At 34.1% G+C, this 23,604-nt stretch overlaps 1 protein-coding gene across 6 annotated transcripts in view; it reads right to left on the reverse strand.

The window, feature by feature from the left end:
- Window positions 1-23,604, reverse strand: part of TBCK (TBC1 domain containing kinase) — a 251,876-nt gene that overhangs the window by 174,822 nt on the left and 53,450 nt on the right. For all 6 annotated transcript variants that reach the window (XR_451833.2, XM_057547348.1, XM_007190994.3 and 3 more), the window contains 8 exons: window positions 22,365-22,438; window positions 17,675-17,816; window positions 6,788-6,848; window positions 5,389-5,450; window positions 5,072-5,133; window positions 3,988-4,136; window positions 2,253-2,391; window positions 830-929 (listed from right to left, as the gene is read on the reverse strand). Coding sequence is in view for 5 of the 6 variants with exons in the window: in XM_057547348.1 (XP_057403331.1) it covers window positions 830-929; window positions 2,253-2,391; window positions 3,988-4,136; window positions 5,072-5,133; window positions 5,389-5,450; window positions 6,788-6,848; window positions 17,675-17,816; window positions 22,365-22,438 (789 nt within the window). In the remaining variant the exon portion in view is untranslated. The remainder of the gene's footprint in view (window positions 1-829; window positions 930-2,252; window positions 2,392-3,987; window positions 4,137-5,071; window positions 5,134-5,388; window positions 5,451-6,787; window positions 6,849-17,674; window positions 17,817-22,364; window positions 22,439-23,604) is intronic.

Below are 23,604 nucleotides of genomic sequence, written 5' to 3' on the forward strand. Positions count from 1 at the left end.
TTCACCATCTTATGTGGGCGTAGCTCGTGGTGCCCCAAAACGATTACAGCAGTAACATAAAAATCACTAATCACAGATTACCATAACAAATATAATAATAATGAAAAAGTTTGAAATACTGCAAGAATTACCAAAATGTGACACAGAGACACAAAGTGAGCAAATGCTGTTGGAAAAATGGTGCCAACAGACTTGCTTGATGCATGGGTGCCACAAACCTTCAATTTGTAAAAAATGCAATATCTCTGAAGTGCAATAAAGCTAAGTGTGATAATTGAGGTATGCCTGTATAGCTAACAAAGGTTGTGTAAATGGATACATTTTTTAAAGTCCTCAAATCAGTAAGAAATCACACAAAAAAACTGGCAAGAGATATGAACTAGTAATGTACAGAGAGGTAAGCAAATGGCAAAAAATATGAAAAGGCTCATAACTGTACTATAATCAGGAAATTGAAAATTAGTATTATAGCAAAATACCATTCTACACCTTTCAGAACAATAATTTTTTTTAATTTGATAAGACCATGTGCTATCACATATGTGGACAAATGAGAACCCTTATCCAATGATGGTAAAAAGATAAAGTGATAAGGCCACTTCTATGAACAGACAATATAACAATATATACTAAGCTGATGATGTACAGATCCTATTTTCCAACAATGCCACTCCTGGGCACATACCTTAAAGAAACTCTCACATATTTTATAGTGCCAGGCAGAAATTTAAGGATTCATGTGTATCTGTAAGGTTTTATTAAAAAAAAAAAAAAGGAAGGAAGGAAGGGAGAAAGTTCTGAAGCAAATTTGCCAAAATACCATTCTTACATTTCTTAGCTGGCATAATGACAATGTCACAGTGGTGTCATCTAATAGTGAGCTTCTATCTCGACCTTGTCCAAAGCTTTCACCATCTTCAAAGAGAAAACTGAAAGGAGATTAAAAAAACAATAATTATTTTAAAGAGCACAGAAATCTGATTTATTGTTTCTTCTAGAAAACAAAATTTATTCTAAATCATCAATCTCTTCAACAAAAGAAAAAAAGAAATTTTAGACTGAATGGGTTAATAAAAAAGTAACTGTTGGTTGAAATTTCTCCAAAAAATTTTCATTTTTAAATATATGTTGAGTTGGTATAAATACAGTATATAAATATAAAGCATTTTAGGAATACAAGAGTATGATTTATACTCTTTGCTCATGAAGGTGCAATGATTAAATTACTCTCCTGACAGTATGTAAATGTGTTCCTGAGGAAGTTTATATGAGTAAAAAATGATAAGGGGAACAAGAAAGAAAGATGCTAATGATGATAACTCCTCAGGAGAAAGAATACTGAATAATAAATGCATTTAGAATTTTAGAGAATTACTTTTGAGAATTTTTATATCCTTCAAACCATTTATTCTTATAATTTCCATCATCTTATTTCTTAATTTTCTACTTAATTCATTGTGTGAACAGTATAATTGAAGTAATATTTAAAAATCAGCTTAAGAGGGGAAAAAAGTAGACAGCTAGTGGTGTATTCAAATAATTAACCTAAAATTTACATGTGAAGAAAAAAATGATCAGCAGATGAATTCTACAGTTACCTACAAAGATCAAATCTAGTTCTAAAATCTAAAATTAAAACTTTAAGGCATTGGTGGAAAGAGATTCAGTTTCTCTTCTTTATGAATAAATATGAAAAGCAATGGAACAGTAACAATTTTGGCCCTTAGGGTTATATTTTTATTTAACTTCTAGATAATTTACAGGATGGTGTCCAAGACCTTATGTAGTTCTGCAGCTTTTTCTCAACAGTGATTTAGCACCATGATGATCTCTAGCACAAGCAATGAGGTCACTGAGTACATTTTAAAATATCATTAGAAATAAAAAAAAATAGTTCCTCATAATGGGCATACTAGCCCTGTTTATTAACTCTCTTAAACATTACTGTTCTTTCTGATTTGTACATTTTTTCTTTTATTGATCACCAACTATTGTGAGATGTTCCATAATAATAACTTTACTTCAAATAGATCATAGAACAAATTATTTATTAAAAAACCATATTTATTAAAATAATAAAAACACTGATGGGAACTCTGCAATTAGGAACTCGGCCAAGAAAACAAGGTATTGACTCCCATTTGCTTTCATAATCACTTAGCTGGAATGTCTACCAAAAGAAAAAAATATCAAATTAAAAAGAAGTTATTACTAGATTTTTCTCATTTCTAAGAGAAGTTTTCTTTCCTTACTTGGGGAGTGTGCAGATAGGTGGTTTGGATCGAATGATTTCCTTGTTCACAAGCTCTTTTTCCAAGTCACCTCCAGCTAAACACCAAAGGTAATACACTTCTTCAATAGATCTTTCTGCCAGGTAATCACTGCTTATATCTATTAATGGAAAATTAAAAAGCTATCACACCTTCTGTTTTTATTAAAAGGCAACAGGCAATAATAGCTGACATTATAAAAAAGTAATAACTGAAGAACATAATAAGATTCCCTTTAGAATAGTCATACTACACAGAGAGGACTTTGATCAAAGGGGCCTTGCTAGGTTCCTCCCTGTTTACCACACTGAGTTCATATTTTCTGTAATTATCTGTGGGTGATAACTCTTTCCTGGAACAGGTCTTCTATCTTCAATTCTTTTAAACAGTTAGGAGAAAGTTCAAAAGTTCTTTATGAGTCTTTTGGGCCTTGCTTATTTTTAGCTCAAAATAATCTGTGCGCCAGAGTAGCACTTCTTGGGGAGGCCTTCCTGGAACCCCATCATTATGTATTCCTCCTATTGAAGGAGGTCATCAAAAAGACATGAAAGCCAGTTGATGTCAAGCTGGACCCTGGCAAATGGAGGCTCCCACCCCTTCCCCTGTCCTTGGAATGTGTGTTCAGCTTGCCTTCCCCACTCCCAGAAGCTGCTCCAAGAATACAGCCTTGAGATAGACATGTGGTGTTGAGACTGTCTGCACTGAATACACAACTGAACCCAACTAAGGCCTCTATATATAAATTTTTAAGATTCTGGAGGGGAGGGGAGGAAATCTGCTCATATGGTGGCAATTCAAGTATAGCTTCATAAGCAAATTCTCTTGCTTATTAAAAAAAAAGAATAGTCATACTACAAAATGCAGAGGATTAAATGCAGATATGCATATTGGTTGTGTATTCAGTTTCTTTGAGAAAAAAAGTGTAATTTTTACCCTCTGTATCAGAGACATATGGGATATACGTATCAGATATATCAAGCTCTGCAGGAAAGAAAGAAGGGCAGAAAAAAGCACTTGGGTAGGCAACCAACACACTGTCCCATCTTTATGTCTTGAGGCAATTTGTGCCTCTTTTGAGAAGTCCTCTCAGGGAGGCTCTGCTTCCACTATACTACGCGCGTACTAACCTACATTTATAACAGTAATTATGCGACTGAATGTCTGTCTGCCTCTCCATTTGGCACAAATGATACTTGCAGATACAGTGTATGGAACATAGTAGAAACTCAATAAATATTTGATTGAACCCAATGTTCAGTAAGTATTTCCTGCCACAGCTTATGTCATGATAATTTTTCAGTATAAAGGTAACATACTGGTGTCCCTAAAACACACATTCTGTGAGTTGTAATCTTCAGAGAGGAATTAAAAAAGAAAAGGTGATATTCTGCTGCAAACATGGAATATAATGATGACTATCCTATCAATAATATGATTTTTTGAGATCATTTATAATAAATTTTATGAAATATGATATACAAATATTGTAGTAGTAGAAATTCCATTGGAAATTAGAAGATCTGATTTTAGCATTAAGATTTGAGATGAAAATAAGACCTTGGTTTACATAATAAAAAAATTTTTGTTTGGTGCTACTTCCTTTCCTTGATTCTTAAATTTCTTGCTCCAAAGAAATTAAATTTAAAGGACTAAAATGTTAGGTTATATTTTAATCACTTCCAGAATTACTTCTATCCTTTGTTGTATTTATCATTACCTTTACACAGCTGACTGATATCCTCAGGCAGAGTTAAATCAGCACATCTCAGAGAAGAAGAAAACAGGCTGGTAGGTTTGGTAAAGGGAGTGTATAAAGGTGACACTTCACTGAACACATTGTCCTGCATTAATTCATCTGGGGTTGGCCTTAAGAAATATTTAAAATATGGAACATGAATGAAAGTCATTAAAATTTTCCTAGAATAATGGCACACTTCAAGGGGTAGTTAAAAGTCAAAATTACCTCATTAGCATAGAAAATAATAAAGCTCTCCTTATTAGAGTCTAGATATATACCTTTAAAAAGAGAATCAAGTGTCTGTAAATAAATGCTGACTTTTTTACCTTTGTTGTGCTTTTTGTACTTTATGATCTATCAAAAATTATTACATATGAGCGTCTCCATTTTTTACTTTTAGCTTGACCATCATATACCTGCTTTACTGAATACCTTAATTAAATAATAAAATTGTAAACTGATAATATCTTCTGATTTTCTTCCTACTCTCTTAGTTAATGTGGTATATTTACCCAAAACTATGCTTTTCATACCATTCCTCTCTTTAGGAAATGTTTTCCTAAAGACAAATTAGAATACATTATTTTCAAATATTATATACTTACTGAGTTTAGGGAGAACTGGATGGCTAACAATGACATCATCAAATGAAAATAAATAATAAAACTTCTAAGAAATCCTTTTATATTATCAACAATTATTAACTTACCTCACCATTTATCTAAGTTCTTTTCTATAATACATATTTGCCAATAAACTTTGTTCTCATTTTTCTCATATCATTTGTATCTAGGCATACCTACATTCCACAGTTTAGCTGATTTTCTAATTGGAGGCTAGGAAATGAACTAGTAACTGCTTTTGGTATATGCCAGTTTTCTAACCATGGTTTAATTATTTTTTCTTCTTTTATTACCATACATTAAAGCCATAACTAACAATTATGATACCAATATCATGTATTACTATATATGTTAATATTCTTATTAAACCCATTAGTATTAAAAAATTAACTACTTATATGTTAAGATCTCAGTAATAATCCCAAACTCTTGATATCAACCTTTTAGAAGGGTGGAAGGTGAGGCACTTCTTCAAAAGATCTATCACATTTTCAGGAAGCTCCTGGTAAACAGAGAGAGAAAAGAATTATTTTAAACAATCCATTTAAAAATTTATATTACTTAAATGTTTGCTACTTTACAATGTTTTGACTTTTTTTGAAAGTCTTTATTTGGACTTTAAACAAATTCATACTAGTTTGTCACTCTGTGAAAAAGCAGATATCTAAACAGAAATAAACATAGCTTTAAAATAGTTTGCTATTGAATCCCAAGTATGAAGAATAAATAAATTTTCAATAACAGATTAACGACAAACCTTTATAATGTCCAGACAACCATGCTCTTCAGCCAGAACTATTATAGTGTCATCTATGCAGTCTATAAAACAGAAAAATTATATGAATTAAAGCTGCTTTTCTAACTTAGACTAACTGGGAATTGAACTCTAATAAATTTTTTTAAATTGTGTAATGCAGTTTTAGAACTTGGAATATTAAAAAGCTTGAGACTTTTTCAACTTTCCTTACATGCTTTGATAAAAATAAAGACTTCAAACACTAAGTATTAATTGTATCATAGATACTGAAAGATAGCATCTTAAATAGTGAGTTAAAGCAGTAATTCAAGGAGGTAAAGATTCTCTCCTTCTCTCTTTCCCCCTCTCTCTCAATATGTATATACACATATTACTATTTAAAAAGGCTTTAGTATATTTTTACGATTATAAGACTAATTTATTTTTATTAAATACAATTTGGAGAATGTACACACGTTTCTCTGGGACTTAATGTATAAGTTCTACAAACGTATGGACAGGAAGAGGGGAAAGCAGCAGAGGGTGGGGGTGGTGGTGTGATGAATTGGGAGATTGGGATTGACATGTATACACTGATGGGTATAAAATGGATGACTAAAAAGAACCTGCTGTATAAAAAAATAAATAAAATTCAAAAAAAAAAGTATAAGTTCTAGTCTGTAGACAACATTTATAGATCTCTAAGACTCCTTAATAGCTACATTATCAATCTTTGATATTAAAGTGGTAAATATTATAAAATTTTATGCAATTTTATTTACAATTCATTATTAAATATTTACTAATATTATTCTATACAAATCCTTATTTGTAGACCTTATTAACCTGTACACCAATCTGTCACTCTTTTACACAAAGTGCTCTATCACTGTTTTTCTCTCCTTTTTTACCATACGTGCTTAAATTATTCCATTCTAAAGTGGATTACACAAATTTTTATAAATGTGAATGACAAATATTTGGATTATATACATGTAAAATATATGAGCTTGTAATAAGGAAAAATAAACATTCTTCCTCAGTCATTATTCACACACAATTCACCAAGTAGAAAGCTCAAAAGTTACAATACATTGCCTGAAGGTACCTGTGACAGAGAAGTACAATTTTATAATCTCATATTTTGATTTCACAAGTTAGTTTACTTGGCTAGATCATGCTAAGATTATATCCATGTACATTATAATTCCTTAGTGAATGAGGAAAGCTGCCCTATAATACTTCAAAGGCACTTCTTAAACTGTCCTGTTAATGCTTACCACTGATCATTAGAAAATTAAAGAAAGTGAGGATATTTCAGTGTATCCACTATTTTGAAGAACACATTCTCAATATGCATAATTACTGTCACTAAAGATTATATTTATAGTTGAAAGATAATCAATTGTGAGACACTTACCCAGTGTAAGCAAAAATTTTAGTCTTTCAGAAATATCCAAACTCTGAAATAGTTTTCTTCCCTAAATAAAATGAGAAAAGAAATTCTTGTTAACATTTACATCATTCTTCCCCGGGAGGTCTTTTTTTTCAGCGCTGAAAATGATTTTATCAGTTACCTCTATTTCTCTTCAGAGGTTTTATTAGATTTTTTGAGTTGGCTCCACTAAAGAAAAATCATTGGTGATGTAACATTTTTTTAAATGTTGCATAATATTTAACACTTAAGCATTTCATATATCTAAGGATCATTACATTTTAGTTTGATCTCAAGCATTCTTCATTTCTGAGACCCACATTTACCTGGTTGTCTAGAGGAACTCCAGGAGTCTTATTTGATTAAAAGACCAAGATGCCATATTACCCTTTCATCAACCCAATTAATTCTTACTTATATAGCATGATCCAGGTAGTCTGTTATCTCCATTAAGAAACATTCCATGACACTCCTTCCTCTTCCCAAAGTGACTTAAGACAACCATTTTTGTGTTCCCATAGCACCTGGTATATTTCTTTATTTTAAGACACATACATTGTATTTTAGTTGTTTCCTTATTAGTTGGCTTCAGGGGGCTCCTTGGAATGGAGTCTTTTTTTTTTTTTTTTTGGAATGGAGTCTTGAATCAAACACTTACAACTTTAATGATCATGTGTTGAGCAACTACTGAGTGCCAAGTTGGACTTTCTACCACCAATTATATAACTTGGGCAAATTACTTAACCACCTTAAGCCTCACTTTTCTCATTTATAAACTGGAATATTAACTATACATGCCACACAGGGTGCAGTGAAGGTTATATGATGTACACCTGAAACTAACACAACATTGTAAATCAACTATACTCCAAAAAAAATTTTTAAAAAAGAACCACCTTAAAAAATTGATTTCAGTTTACTTAAAAACTTTGAATGGTCCTCCATACCTTACATAACTAAATATAAATCTCTCAATACAGCATTCAAAGTCTCCTAGGATATGGCTCCAATATAACTTTTCAGTTTAAATGCTTACTCTTTATCTATCCTGTGATGAAAACACATACACACACACACACGAAGCAGTTAAATTTGATTACTTGCAATACAGTGAACACACTCTGCTATTTAGATTCATGTTATTTCTCTACTAGTAATTTTTTCTTCGTGTCTATCAAAATTCTGTATAGTCATCCCTCACTATCCAAGGGGGGCTGGTTCCAGGACCTACTTGGATACCAAAATCCACTGATGCTCAAGTCCTTTATTTAAAGTGGCACAGTATTTGCATATAACCTACACACATCCTCCCTTATACTTTAAATCATTTCTAGATTACTTATAATACCTAATACAATGCAAATGCTATGTAAATAGTTATAAATACTATGTAAACAGTGCTGTTGCACGGCAAATTTAAGTTTTGCTTTTTGGAACTTTCAGGAATTTTTTTTCAAATATTTTCAATCCATGGTTGGTTGAATCCGTAGATGCAGAATCCACAGATACAGAGGGCCAACTATATCCTTTGTTTAATTCTTACTCCCAAATGTTAGTTTTGTGACTTAAAGAATTCAAAATTCAAAATCCTTTCTCTCAGCACTTTGATGGCACTGTCCCACTGTTGTCTTGCATTCACACTGCTAAGAAGTTTAATGCCAATCTAATTGTTATTCTTTGTAGGTAATATGTCTTTTCTCTGGCACATTTTAAGATTTTCTCAAAACTGATAAAGACATCAGAGCTTAGTAAAGGCAGCTTAGCATGTTGGTTAAGGGTACATAAAGCTTTGGACACAGATTGATGGACACAAATCTGCTGAATTAGTTACTACTATGTTGTAGTAACAGGTTGTTTAACCTCTCTGTACCTCAATTTCCTAATCTGTAAAGTAAAGGTAGTAATTAGATAAACTTTATAAGACTGGCAAGAGTACGGATTGAGATAATAGATGTAAATACATTAGAAAAGTACCTGGCTCTTACGAAGCGCTCAATAAATGTTATCCACTATTTCATCATTAGTCATCTCCTAAAAGTTTAGTATAAGATTTCTAGCTATTTGTTGTTGTTGTTGTTGTTTGTATGTTGTGATTTTTTTCTTTTGCCTTGCAAGGTAATTAGTATGTTCTTTCAAATTGAGAACTTTACTCTCTACTTTTGATACTACTATAAGATACTAGAACATCTGAATCTATCTTCTAGGTCTTTTAAAATTTCATTTATACTTTCAATCTTTTTATCCCTTTGTGTCATATCCTGGGAGATTAACTCAGTGTTCAGTGTGTCCAGTTTCCTATGATCCAGTTTACGTTTTTTTTTTTTCTTAAAACTCTTAGCTGGTTCTTGCTTTTTTTCAGTAAATGTTCTTGATTCCTAGTTTCTGTAATTGTTTCATAAATTGAATTGTTTCCTTTGTCTCTTAAAGAACATGTACATTTATTATAAAGTCCTTTCTATTTGTAATAGAATGTAAACTCTATTCGTTGTTCCTTTTTAATAGTAGAGGCCTACTTTAGATGCTTGGTGTTTCTTAGATATGTACTCATTTTTTAATACAGAATTCTCCTATACACGTTTTGGACTATGGAAACTTCTGGGTGACAGAGCAGCTGTACTGACTTCCTGGTAATATGGCAAGATCTTCCTAGCAAAGTGCTAGAGCTTTTTGTCTATTTCCTTAAAATTTCTAACCTGCCAAAAGTTCCCCTTGTTAATTGTTGGTGTGTTATCAATTTATATCTTAATACTTTGTATCAAATCTAAAGGTTTGATGAGGTAGAAGAAGATTTAATCCATCTTAAAACTGGACTCTAAACTTTAAGCACCACTTAAAATGTCATGAAGCCCCTATCATGGAATTAATATTTCCTTTCTTGGAATTCACACAGCTCTCTGTGTTTATCTTCAAAGTTTATGAATTTGCATTAATTTATAAGCTCTTTGACAATGCACCTGAATCACAGTTTATCCCTATTGCATTGCTATACACACTGTAAAGGCTCATCAACATTTGTTGAATCAAATTACTCATATGAGACATACCTAGATCATTAGTAAAGAGTTTAAATATAAATGATGGTAATAAAAAGGAAAAACTACATACTTCACATTTACACTTATGTATACTTCACATTCCAATAAAATTCTTCATTAAGGTTATGATTTTAAACAAAAATGAGATTTACTATCACTTTATACCAATGAAAAGAAAGATGGTCTAGACAAAGGATAGCAAAGAATCAGAAAATCTGGCATTTTCCCTTAGAAAAAGCAGTGCCAATGTGTAAGCTACCATGTTATTGTGAATATTTAAATATTAATAATAAAAGCTACCATTTATGGACTGTTTGCAAAGCAACACCCTATACTAAGTACTTTATATACGTTATTTCATTTAGTTTTTCCAACAGCTTTACAATATAGATACTATTATTATTTATGGAAGTAGAACCAAAGCCTTAAGAAGTTAGGTTAGTTACCGTAAGTCATACAACTATATTTTGCTGCATTAGATTTCAAACCCAGTTCTCTCTGACTACAAAAGGCTGTCTCTTAACTATTATGCTTTACTACCTCCACTGTTAAATTAGTTCTCAAAACACACAAAATGAAGAAAATAATGTCATCCTAATTCTTAGATATGGTAAAGATCAATGAGTTAATACTTCCAAAATACTTTAAAAAATCTCTTGGAAGAGAGAGACCTTCAAGGTAGCAGAGGAGTAAGAGGTGGAGATCACCTTCCTCTCCACAAATACATCAGAAATACATCTACATGTGGAACAACTCCTACAGAACACCTACTGAACGCTGGCAGAAGACCTCAGACTTCCCAAAAGGCAAGAAACTCCCCACGTACCTGGGTAGGGCAAAAGAAAAAAGAAAAAACATAGACAAAAGAATAGGGACAGGACCTGCATCTCTGGGAGGGAGCTGTGAAGGAGGAAAAGTTTCCACACACTAGGAAGACCCTACACTGGCGGAGACAGGGGTGGCGGGGGGGAAACTTTGGAGCCACGGAGGAGAGTGCAGCAATAGGAGTCCAGAGAGCAAAGCAGAGAGACTCCCGCACAGAGGATCGGTGCCGACAAGCACTCACCAGCCTGAGAGGCTTGTCCGCTCACCCGCTGGGACAGGTGGGGGCTGGGAGCTGAGGCTCAGGTTTTGGAGGTCAGACCCCCGGGAAAGGACTGAGGTTGGCTGCGTGAACACAGCCTGAAGGGGGCTGGTGCACCACAGCAAGCCGGGAGGGAGTCCAGGAAAAAGTCAGGACCTGCCTAAGAGGCAAGAGACCATTGTTTCGGGGTGCGGGAGGAGAGGGGATTCAGAGCACCACCTAAACAAGCTCCAGAGACGGGTGCAAGCCGCAGCTATCAGTGCGAACACCAAAGACGGGCATGAAACGTTAAGCCTGTGTGTGAGCACAGGTCACTAGCCACACCTCCCCTCCCAGGATCCTGTGCAGCCCGCCACTGCCAGGGTCCCGTGATCCAGGGACAACTTCCCCGGGAGAACACATAGCATACCTCAGGCTGTTGCAACATCACGCCAGCCTCTGCCGTCTAACGCTCGCCCTGCATTCCTTAACCCCTCCTTCCCCTGGCCTGAGCGAGCCAGAGCCCCCTAATCAGCCGCTCCTTTAACCCTGCCCTGTCTGAGCAAAGAACAGACGCCCTCAGGCAACCTACATGCAGAGGCGGGGCCAAATCCAAAGTTGAAACCCAGGAACTGTGAACAAAGAAGAGAAAGGGAAATCTCTCCCAGCAGCCTCAGGAGCAGCAGATTAAATCTCCACAATCAACTTGATGTACCCTTCATCTGTGGAATACCTGAATAGACAACGAATCAACCCAAAATTGAGGCGGTGGACTTTGGGAGCAATGATATATATATATTTTTCCTTTTTCTCTTTTTGTTGAGTGTGTATGTGTATGCTTCTTTGTGTGATTTTGTCTGTATAGCTTTGCTTTTACCATTTGTCCTATGGTTTTGTCTGTCCATTTTTTTTGTTGTTGTTGTTGTTTTTAGTATAGTTTTTAACACTTCTTATCACTGGTGGATTTGTATTTTGGTTTGGTTACTCTCTTCTTTCTTTTTTTTTCCTTTTTAAAATTACTTATTAATTTTTTTACTTTTAAGAATTTTTAATTTTAATTATTGTATTTTATTTTATTTTATTCTTTCTTTCATTCTTTCTTGTTTTCTCCCTTTACTTCTGAGCTGTGTGGCTGACAGGGTCTTGGTGCTCCGGCCAGGTGTCAGGCCTATGCCTCTGAGGTGGGAAAGCCGAGTGCAGGATACCGATCCACCAGAGACCTACTGGCTCCACGTAATATCAAACGGCAAAAGCTCTCCCAGAGATCTCCATCTCAATGTTAAGACCTAGCTCCACTCAAGGACCAGCAACTACAGTGCTGGACACCCTATGCAAAACAACTAGCAAGACAGAAAAAGAACCCCACCCATTATCAGAGAGGCTGCCTAAAATCATAAGGTCACAGACACCCCAAAACACAACACCAGACGTGGTCCTGCCCACAAGAAAGACAAGATCCACCCTCATCCACCAGAACACAGGCACTAGTCCCCTCCACCAAGATGCCTACACAACCCACTAAACCAACCTTAGCCACTGGGAGCAGACACCAAAAACAATGGGAACTATGAACCTGCAGCCTGAGAAAAGGAGACCCCCAAACACAGTAAGTTAAGCAAAATGAGAAGACAGAGAAACACACTGCAGATGAAGGAGCAAGGTAAAAACCCACCACACCAAACAAATGAAGAGGAAATAGGCAGGCTACCTGAAAAAGAATTCAGAGTAATGATAGTAAAGTGGATGCAAATCTTGGAAATAGAATGGAGAAAATACAAGAAACGTTTAACAAGGACTTAGAAGAACTAAAGAGCAAACAAACAATGATGAAGGACACAATAAATGAAATTTAAAATTCTCTAGAAGGAATCAATAGCAGAATAACTGAGGCAGAAGAATGGATAAGTGACTTAGTAGATAAAAGAGTGCAAGTAACTACTGCAGAGGAGAATAAAGAAAAAAGAATGAAAAGAATTGAGGAGAGTCTCAGAGACCTCTGGGACAACATTAAACACACCAGTATTAGAATTATAGGGGTCCCAGGAGAAGAAGAGAAACAGAAAAGGACTGAGAAAATACTTGAAGAGATTATAGTTGAAAACTTCCCTAATATGGGAAATGAAATAGTTAATCAAGTCCAGGAAGCGCAGAGAGTCCCATACAGGAAAAATCCAAGGAGAAACACGCCAATACACATATCAATCAAACTATCAAAAATTAAATACAAAGAAAAAATATTAAAAGCAGCAAGGGAAAAACAACAAATAACATACAAGGAAATTCCCATTAAGGTTAACAGCTGATCTTTCAGCAGAAACTCTGCAAGCCAGAAGGGAATGGCAAGACATATTTAAAGTGATGAAAGGGAAAAACCTACAACCAAGATTACTCTACCCAGCAAGGATCTAATTCAGATTCAATGGAGAAATTAAAACCTTTGCAGACAAGCAAAAGCTAAGAGAATCCAGCACCACCAAACCAGCTCTACAACAAATGCTAAAGGAACTTCTCTGGGCAGGAAACACAAGAGAAGGAAAAGACCTACAGTAACAAACCCAGAACAATTAAGAAAATGGTAATAGGAACATACATATCAATAATTACCTCAAATGTAAATGGATTAAATGCTCCAACCAAAAGACACAGACTGGATGAATGGATACAAAAACAAGACCTGTGCATATGCTGTCTACAAGACAACCACTTCAGACCTAGGGACACATACAGACTGAAAGTGAGGGGATGGAAAGAGATATTCCATGCAAATGGGAATGAATAGAAAGCTGAAGTAGCAATTCTCGTATCAGACAAAATAGACTTTAAAACAAAGAATGTTACAAGAGACAAAGAAGGACACTACATAATGATCAAGGGATCAACCCAAGAAGAAGATATAACAATTGTAAATATTTATGCACCCAACATAGGAGCACCTCAATACGTAAGGCAAATGCTAACAGCCATAAATGGGAAAATTCACAGTAACACAATCATAGTAGGGGACTTTAACACCCCACTTTCACCAGTGGGCAGATCATTCAAAATGAAAATAAATATGGAAACACAAGCTTTAAATGATACATTAAACAAGATGGACTTAATTGATATTTATAGGACATTCCATCCAAAAACAACAGAATACACTTTCTTCTCGAGTGTTCATGGAACATTCTCCAGCATACATCATATCTTGGGTCACAAATCAAGCCTTGGTAAATTTAAGAAAATTGAAAGCGTCTTTTCTGACCACAACACTATGAGACTAAACATCAATTACAGGAAAAAATATGTAAAAAATACAAACACATGGAGGCTAAACAATACAATAATAACAAATTGAAGGAGAAAAACCATATGATCAACTCAATAGATGCAGAAAAAGCTTTTGACAAAATTCAATACCCATTTATGATAAAAACCCTCCAGAAAGTAGGCATAGAGGGAACTTTCCTCAACATAATGAAGGCCATATATGACAAACCCACAGCCAACATTGTCCTCAACGGTGAAAAACTGAAACCATTTCCTCTAAGATCAGGAACAAGACAAGGTTGCCCACTCTCACCACTATTATTCAACATTGTTTTGGAAGTTTTATCCACAGCAACCAGAGAAGAAAAAGAAATAAAAAGAATCCAAATTGGAAAAGAAGAAGTAAAACTGTCACTGTTTGCAGGTGACATGATACTATACACAGAGAATCCTAAAGACTCTACCAGAAAACTGCTAGAGCTAATCAATGAATTTGGTAAAGTAGTAGGATACAAAATTAATGCAGAGAAATCCCTTGCATTCCTATACACTAATGATGAAAAATCTGAAAGAGAAATTAAGAAACACTCCCATTTACCATTGCAACAAAAGAACAAAATACCTAGGAATAAACCTACCTAAGGAGACAAAAGACCTGTATGCAGAAAACTATAAGACACTGATGAAAGAAATTAAAGATGATACAAACACATGGAGAGATATATCATGTTCTTGGATTGGAAGAATCAACATTGTGAAAATGACTGTACTACCCAAAGCAATCTACAGATTCAATGCAATCCCTATGAAACTACCACTGGCATTTTTCACAGAACTAGAACAAAAAATTGCACAATTTGTATGGAAACACAAAAGACCCCGAATAGCAAAGCAATCTTGAGAAAGGAAAACGGAGCTGGAGGAATCAGGCTCCCTGACTTCAGATCTTACTACAAAGTTACAGTAATCAAGACAGTATGGTACTGGCACAAAAACAGAAATATAGATCAATGGAACAGGATAGAAAGCCCAGAGATAAACCCACGCACATATGGTCATGTTATTTTCGATAAAGCAGGCAAGAATATACAATGGAGAAAAGACAGCCTCTTCAATAAGTGGTGCTGGGAAAACTGGACAGCTACATGTCAAACAATGAAATTAGAACACTCCCTAACACCATACACAAAAATAAACTCAAAATAGATTAAAGACCTAAATGTAAGGCCAGACACTATAAAACTCTTAGAGGAAAACATAGGCACAACACTCTATGACATAAATCACAGCAAGATCCTTTTTGATCCACCTCCTAGAGAAATGGAAATAAAAACAAAAATAAACAAGTGGGACCTAATGAAACTTAAAAGCTTTTGCACAGCAAAGGAAACCATAAACAAGACAAAAAGACAACCCTCAGAATGGGAGAAAATATTTGCAAATGAAGCAACTGACAAAGGATTAATCTCCAAAATTTACAAGCAGCTCATGCAGCTCAATATCAAAAAAACAAACAACCCAATCCAAAAACGGGCAGAAGACCTAAATAGACATTTCTCCAAAGAAGATATACAGATTGCCAACAAACACATGAAAGGATGCTCAACATCACTAATCATTAGACAAATGCAAATCAACATTACAATGAGGTATCACCTCACACCAGTCAGAATGGCCATCATCAAAAAATCTACAAACAATAAATGCTGGAGAGGGTGTGGAGAAAAGGGAACCCTCTTGCACTGTTGGTGGGAATGTAAATTGATACAGCCACTATGGAGAACAGTATGGAGGTTCGTTAAAAAACTAAAAATAGAACTACCATACAATCCAGCCATCCCACTACTGGGCATATTCCCTGAGAAAACCATAACTCAAAAAGAGTCATGTACCACAATGTTCACTGCAGCTCTATTTACAATAGCCAGGACATGGAAGCAACCTAAGTGTCCATCGACAGATGAATGGATAAGGAAGACGTGGCACATATATACAATGGCATATTACTGAGCTATAAAACGAAATGAAATTGAGTTATTTGTACTGAGGTGGATGGACCTAGAGTCTGTCATACAGAGTGAAGTAAGTCAGAAAGAGAAAAAGAAATACTGTATGCTAACACATACATATGGAATCTGGAAAGAAAAAAAAAATGGTTATGAAGAACCTAGGGGCAGGACAGGAACAAAGACGCAGACGTAGAAAATGGACTTGAGGACACGGGGAGGGGAAAGGGTAAGCTGGGACGAAGTGAGAGAGTGGCATGGACATATATATACTACCAAATGTAAAATAGATAGCTAGTGGGAAGCAGCCGCATAGCACAGAGAGATCAGCTGGGTGCTTTGTGACCACCTAGAGGGGTGGGATAGGGAGGGGGGGGGAGGGAGACGCAAGAGGGAGGAGATATGGGGATGTACGTATATGTATAGCTGATTCACTTTGTTATAAAGCAGAAACTAACACACCATTGTAAAGCAATTATACTCCAATAAAGATGTTAAAAAAAAATCTTTTGGAAGACAGAACAACAGATGAATAATAAAAATGTGTGCCTCTAAAGACCTTATTGTCCATGTAGACAAACATGACAAATGCTAAAATAGAAAAGGAGAGAAAAGAAGACAGGAACTAACCCTGGCAGGTATTTGGGGGGAGGATCGACAAAATATTAGCTGTCTCTCCAAATCCATCCTGATCTTCTTTCTCAATATTTAGGCATTTCTATTCTGCTGAACCTACATGTGGCCACATGAGTAAAGTGCCACTAGTGAAAAGAACAGAGTTGATATCTGCAACTTTTACATCATCTTTTTAAAGACAGTTACCGTGAATTCACTCCTCTCCTTTCCTTATGGCTAAAAAAGAGGATAAAGAGAGCATCTTTGGAAATCAGGTGGTGAGAATGGTGGCGGCATTTCTGATAGCCTAAGTTTTTGCATGATGTCGTGGAATAGAGCCCACTCTAACTTTCTGCGGACCGTTACATGAGGGAGAAAAACATCTGTGTTCTTTAAGCTACTGCAGTTTTAATTCCTTTGTTTTTAATAGCTGTATAGTCTTTATTACCCTAATAAATATAGAGGACATTTCGGGAGGGCCTCAATAAAAAGCCAACTCAGTTACAAAGTGAGTCTTATAGGAGACAGAATAAGAGAGGAGAAGGGATTTAAGGAAGAAAGAATACCACAGAAGGGAGAGAGAGCATGAACATACCAAAGAGTGTAAGCAGTTTTAGTGTAAATGTTTCTAAATATGCTTAATTTTTTACACTTAGTACAGTGTAAATTTTTAATACTTCATAAAAGCACCAATATTTCTAGATGTACCAAAATAATATACAAATAAATTGTCAAACAGGATTTTTTAAGAAGTCAAATTCAGATTTTTTCCCCTGTTATCTAGTCAATTTGCAAAGCAAAAACATGCTACTGATATTACTCAATAGGCTTCGTATCCAAAAATACTTTTCTAAGAAACACACAATTTATTTTTATGAGTTTACTATTTCTTTATACATACCACACAAAGCTCAAATAAAATGATTCCAAGAGACCAGACATCTGATTTGGGGCCAGAAGGCAATGGTTTCTCACTTGGCACATGATCATTGGTTTTGAAAATTCCTTGTGCAATTACCTCAGGTGCCAAGTATGATGGATACCTAAAATGGTATATTTTAGAAATGAATAATTACTATGAGCTAGAAAGGGGGAAAGAAGTATGTAGTGGTACAATTTTACTATCAGTACAGTACGACCTATGTAAAAGCTCAATGCAATTAAACGAACAACTCTTTCTAGGAAGAATTCTAAACTAACCATAATACAGGCTTTTATGTCTAGGAATCAAGAGCAAATACATGAGTCTCAAATAATTTAAAACCTATCGTGTCTCTGTAATATTAGCTCCTTTCTTTGCTTTCCTCTGTGTTAACACATTGCCTTCTTGCAGCCTTCCAGGTTTCCAGGCGTTTTTCCTTCTTCCTTACTGCCCATCTTCTCTTTATACTTAACTCTTATTTAAAGCATGTATTATCTTTGAAAATAGTATTTATTCTTTTGAATAGTAGCAATGTCAAAATCTGTAAAAATATATAAATTAAAAGGTAAGACTCTCCCATCTCTGTAGTCCAGTCACCCACACATATGTATGTATAAATAAACTTGATCACCCATCATCATTGCTCCATAGGGAAGCATACTATATGCACTATTCTGTACCCTTTTTCACTCAAAATATATTTTAGAGATCATTCTAAAAAAAAAGTATAGATTTGCCTCATTCTTTTTGAAAACTGCCAATAATTTCATTGTATTGATGCATTTAATTTACTTGATGCAACCCTGAAGGATATGTTGGAAGTTCCACTCTTTTGCTATTACAAACAATGCTGACATGGATATATTACAAATATTCCCTTTCCCATGAATGTGTATGTGTAGATGAAAGACAAATTCCTAGACATGGCACTACAAAGTCATAAGGTAGATGCATTTTAAATTCTGATACATGTTGCCAAGTTGACCTTTCAGGTTATGGCAATTTATATTCTCATAAGCAATATATGAGTGCCTATTTCCCCTTACCTTCACCAACGCAAGTTTTTTGAAAATTGCTTTAGTAAATACAAAAGACAGAATATTAAATGAATAAGGTATAAAGAATAAAGTTTAAAAGAACACCCATGTACCTATCAAGAAGTTTAAGTAAAGAATATGAAATTATCACTAAAGGTCCCTCTCTGCTTCTCCCTAATTATACCTCCCTGGTATCCCCCAAAAGGAACAGACAACTGGAATTTTTGTGTTTATAATCTTCTTCCATTTCTTTATAGCTTTACTATATGTTTGCAACCCTAAAATGTATATTGTTTAGTCAAGCATATTTCTGAACTGTATAGTATTGGAATTATGCTGATGGTATTCCTTTGTGATTTGCTTTTTTAATCAATGTTATTTAAAAGAGCAATGCATATTGTTGCATGTAGATTTAAATCATTAACTTTTACTTCTATTTTATGAATATATCATAATTTATTCATTCTAATGTCAATGGGCATTTAAGTTATTTCTGGTCTTTTATATTATAAACAATGTTGCTAGAAATACTATGTGTACATCTGCAAAAGTTTCCCCAAGGGTATAAACCTAGGATTGAATTTCTAGGCCATAAGACATGTGCACTTTCAACTTTATAATATCATGCCAAATGTTTTTTGAAAGGGATTGTATCAATTTATACTCCCACGAGCAGTGTACAACAGATCCTATTGCTTACTTCTCCAACACTTGTTAGACAGCAGTGACAGACTTTCTAATGTCTGGCCATCTGGTGGGTGGGACCTACACACCATTGTAGTTTTAATTTGTATTTCCTTGATAACTAAAGAGGCTGAGGCACATTTTCATACACATAAATTTGTACTATGACGTCATTTTACCCTAAGGTGATCATATTGATCTTCTAAATGAATGTGTGAAATCTCTGGAGACAAGTGAAGTCTAGTAGAAAAGCAATGAACTTAATATTATAATACCTGTATTCTAACTTCAGTCCTATCACATATTCTATATATGATTTGGGTTTCTTAATCTATAAAATAGGAATAATAATGCCTACCTCACAAAACTGTTATAAATATTAGTGAATACATAAAGAAATTTTATAAAAATGAAAAATCTGACACATATGCAATATTTTAGTTTTGTCATCATTAGCATGATACATTCAGAAGGTAAACTGTTCATTTTTAATCCTGATTTCCAGCACATCTAACCCCAAAATAACAGCATGGGTAGTGAAAAGTCAAGCAATACTACGGGTAAATTGTTATATCTAAAACTTCTGATTGGTGATCTCTGGAAGTATAGAGGTGACTTTTGCTCTCAAAATTCTAATTTCCTTTCTATCAAGGACTTGTTAATTAATAAAAATAATAAAACTTAAGATTTTTTAATGTAGATTATCTCCTTCAACAAGTGTCTCTTCTTTAGCATAGCATTTTAACACTCTTACTGGAACTCTGCCGTGAGTATGACTGGTGAGATAAATGTAAGTGGCTTTCACCATCTGTCTGATGCTTTAACAAGGTATTAAGCTACTGGCCAAATAAAATGAATGTCCAATTTCTAACTCTTTACAATATTTTGAAACAGATGTTAACATTTTACTTTGCTGTTCTTTAATATTTGTCTTTTGAATCAACTGCAAGCTTCTTCTGGTGTAAATATTTTCTTTCATGACTTAGCTGTTTGATCACTTTATTTTTCCTGGCTAATGTTTCACATTTTGCTCTTTGATACTTTCTGGTCAGACCTTTTGGGTCAAAGACTTCAAAGAAAGCCAAACCAAATGGCGCATGAGACCAATTCTATCCAAGCATTTTAAATTCAAACACAACTCTTCAAAATCCTTGATGTGCTTTAAGAAAAATCACTTCCTTTCTTCTATTCATCATTATAACCTAAAGAACCTTTAAGTAAAAGGCAAAAAATTAAAGTAATTTTTCTTTGTATTGTTTTTGGAGTTCTCTCTCATACAAATTTAGACAAAATGAAGAAGCACATTCACTACAGCTGCCTAAAAGCTATTTTAAAAGGCAATTATTACATATGATGAAGATACCAGAGCTTTATTATGAGCTTAATTTTATGATTTCAAAAGGTTTTTTTTAAAACAAATAGAGCATAGGCTATTTTTACAAAATATTGTTTTTGTGCTTGTGAAAACAATTGTTTGTTGCCTACAACCACAAGTTTTGGTATGTAAAACTATAAGACCATGAAATTATGCACATTAATAAGTAGGCCATCAAACAGAAAATTTCCCATTAAATAATGAGCTTCTTGAAGAATGGGAACCTATCTTATCCATGTTTGTATATCCAGCAGCCATAATAAAAGGTATTTGATAAATATTTTCTTAATAAATAAAGGAAGGAATGACTAAACAATTTATTTTAAGATTAATAGCTATGGCCAAGCTAATGAAAATTTTAAGTGACAAAACTATAAGCTAACTTACAAAGATAAAAGGTAATTTATAAATGAGATCTTTTTTTAAAAACATCTAATTAAGTTTTTAGGCAATGTTTTCCTGCAGAAACATATTCCATGACTCCAAACCATAATTCCCAATAATGGAGTGACAGAACTGACTTTAGGAAGCCCAAAGAGCAAAACACAAATGGATACTATTAAACAGAATCTCACAGCAATTAAGAAATATGCTTAAGGTCTCTAGAAAATTGTATTGTATCATTTTAATTTGCTGGTTTTGATAATTATTTTGTGGTTATGTAAGAAAATTCCTTACTTTAGGAAATACAAACTGAAGTATTGAGGGGTAAAAGGCCATTATATACACTAATAATTCTTAAATAATTCAGAAAAAAAATTATACACAAATACACATACATGTGTAAGATAAAAGAAAGAGAGAAAACAAATGTAGTGAAATGTTAACATTTGGGGAGTCTGAGTTAAGGCTATACAGGAAATTTTTGTACTATTTTGTAACTTCTATGTATCTAAAATAATGTCAAAATTAAACACTTATAAAAGAATTATATTATTAACATGTTTAAAAAGCAACCAAACAATAAATATAATACAAACATCTATATCAAAGCATTCAATTGAGTCCAGGATGAAATAAACTTTCATTCCTTTTTTGGAGGCTAACATAAATCTGGAATTCCATATCAGAACCTCTCCAAACTTAAACACAGACTTTCAGTTAGAGAATCCACCCCATTACCTCTGATAGCTACAGTGACCCGACTTGAAGCTTAATGTACAATTACATCTTAAAGAACAGGGAATTAAACTTAGAAATATTAGAAGATAATATGAGACTGATTTTTCTGTCTTTTGAGGAACATACATTATCATTAAGTGAGAATCTTGTCAGCCTTCTTGCCTTAAATTTACCTAATTCCGAATGAAATAAAATTAATTTTAGTAAGCATTATAAGGTGAAGAAAGTCAATAATCTGCTAGCCTCACTACCAATTCAATGAAAGATCAACCTCAGGGACCTTTTGTATGCTGGGAAAAACTCAATGTCTACTCTTAGAAGTATATGCAAAATTAAGATATTTTTAATTTTAAAAAGGTAGTTTTATGTCAAAAATAATAAATTAACAAAATACACACTTCATTAAAGATTAGAAAGTTTAAGACGGAACTCAGAAAAAAATAATTCTTACCCAATTGGGAAATCAACATCATCACCATATGCTGTCATGTGATAAAGTCCAAATTTAGCCAATTTAACATGTCCCTACAATAATAAAGGAAGAAAAAAAATCATCATAAAATATTTTAATATCACTGACAGGGAAAATTATGATTATACATTTTATAAGTAAGGACACTATCATATAGTCAGATACATTAAGAAAATGTTATATTTTAATTTGCCATAATTTTATTAAAAACTATTTGTCAGTGTTTGAAGTCTGCTTTATATTCATTACAAACATATATATACACACACACATATTTTTTATATATATATATCAAAATGACAAATAACATTTAAAACTTTTTGCTGCTTATATTTTCTGGGCTTCTCTAAATAGCAAAAATGTTCTTGGTTGTCTTGAATCCTCAATTAGAATATATTGTGGTAATTTTCATAGAAGAAAATTTTTTCAGGGAGTTGCAAGTCCATTCACAATGTTATAATTTAAACTTGACATGGACATTTTTAACTTGAAAAGGTCAGTTCACAAATCAAGATATTAGTGAATCTGCTTGATTCCCAACAATTTTTTATACTGTTTGAGAATAAGCATAATTATCACAAAAGCAAGATTCTTAAAAGGCAAAACAAATTTTATAAATACCTTAAGTTTTTCCCCTTTTAGATGTTTAAGACTTAAAAAAACATAGTCAATTTAAAAGTTGTTTTCTTTTTCTCAAGAACTCTATTTCCCAGAATTACAAAACGTTTATATTTTAAAAAATTCAGACAGTTAGATACTCTACTACCGTTAAGTATGAAATTAATGAGCACCATTTTATCTTTATTTTTAATATCATAGGGTATATACTGAAAGTCTGGAAGAAAGTCAGAGAAAAAGAATAATCCTACTAATACAAAAAATAATACCCCAGAGGGCTTCCCTGGTGGCGCAGTGGTTGAGAGTCTGCCTGCCGATGCAGGGGACACGGGTTCGAGCCCTGGTCTGGGAGGATCCCACATGCCGCGGAGCAACTGGGCCCGTGAGCCACAATTGCTGAGCCTGCGCGTCTGGAGCCTGTTCTCCGCAACAAGAGAGGCCGCGATAGTGAGAGGCCCGCGCGCACCGCGATGAAGAGTGGCCCCCGCTTGCCGCAACTAGAGAAAGCCCTCGCGCAGAAACGAAGACCCAACACAGCCAAAAATAAATAAATAAATAAATAAATAAATAAATAAATAAATAAATAAAAAGAAAGTCTTTC

This window comes from Balaenoptera acutorostrata, chromosome 5 (genome assembly GCF_949987535.1).
Source record: "Balaenoptera acutorostrata chromosome 5, mBalAcu1.1, whole genome shotgun sequence".
NCBI lineage: Eukaryota > Metazoa > Chordata > Mammalia > Artiodactyla > Balaenopteridae > Balaenoptera > Balaenoptera acutorostrata.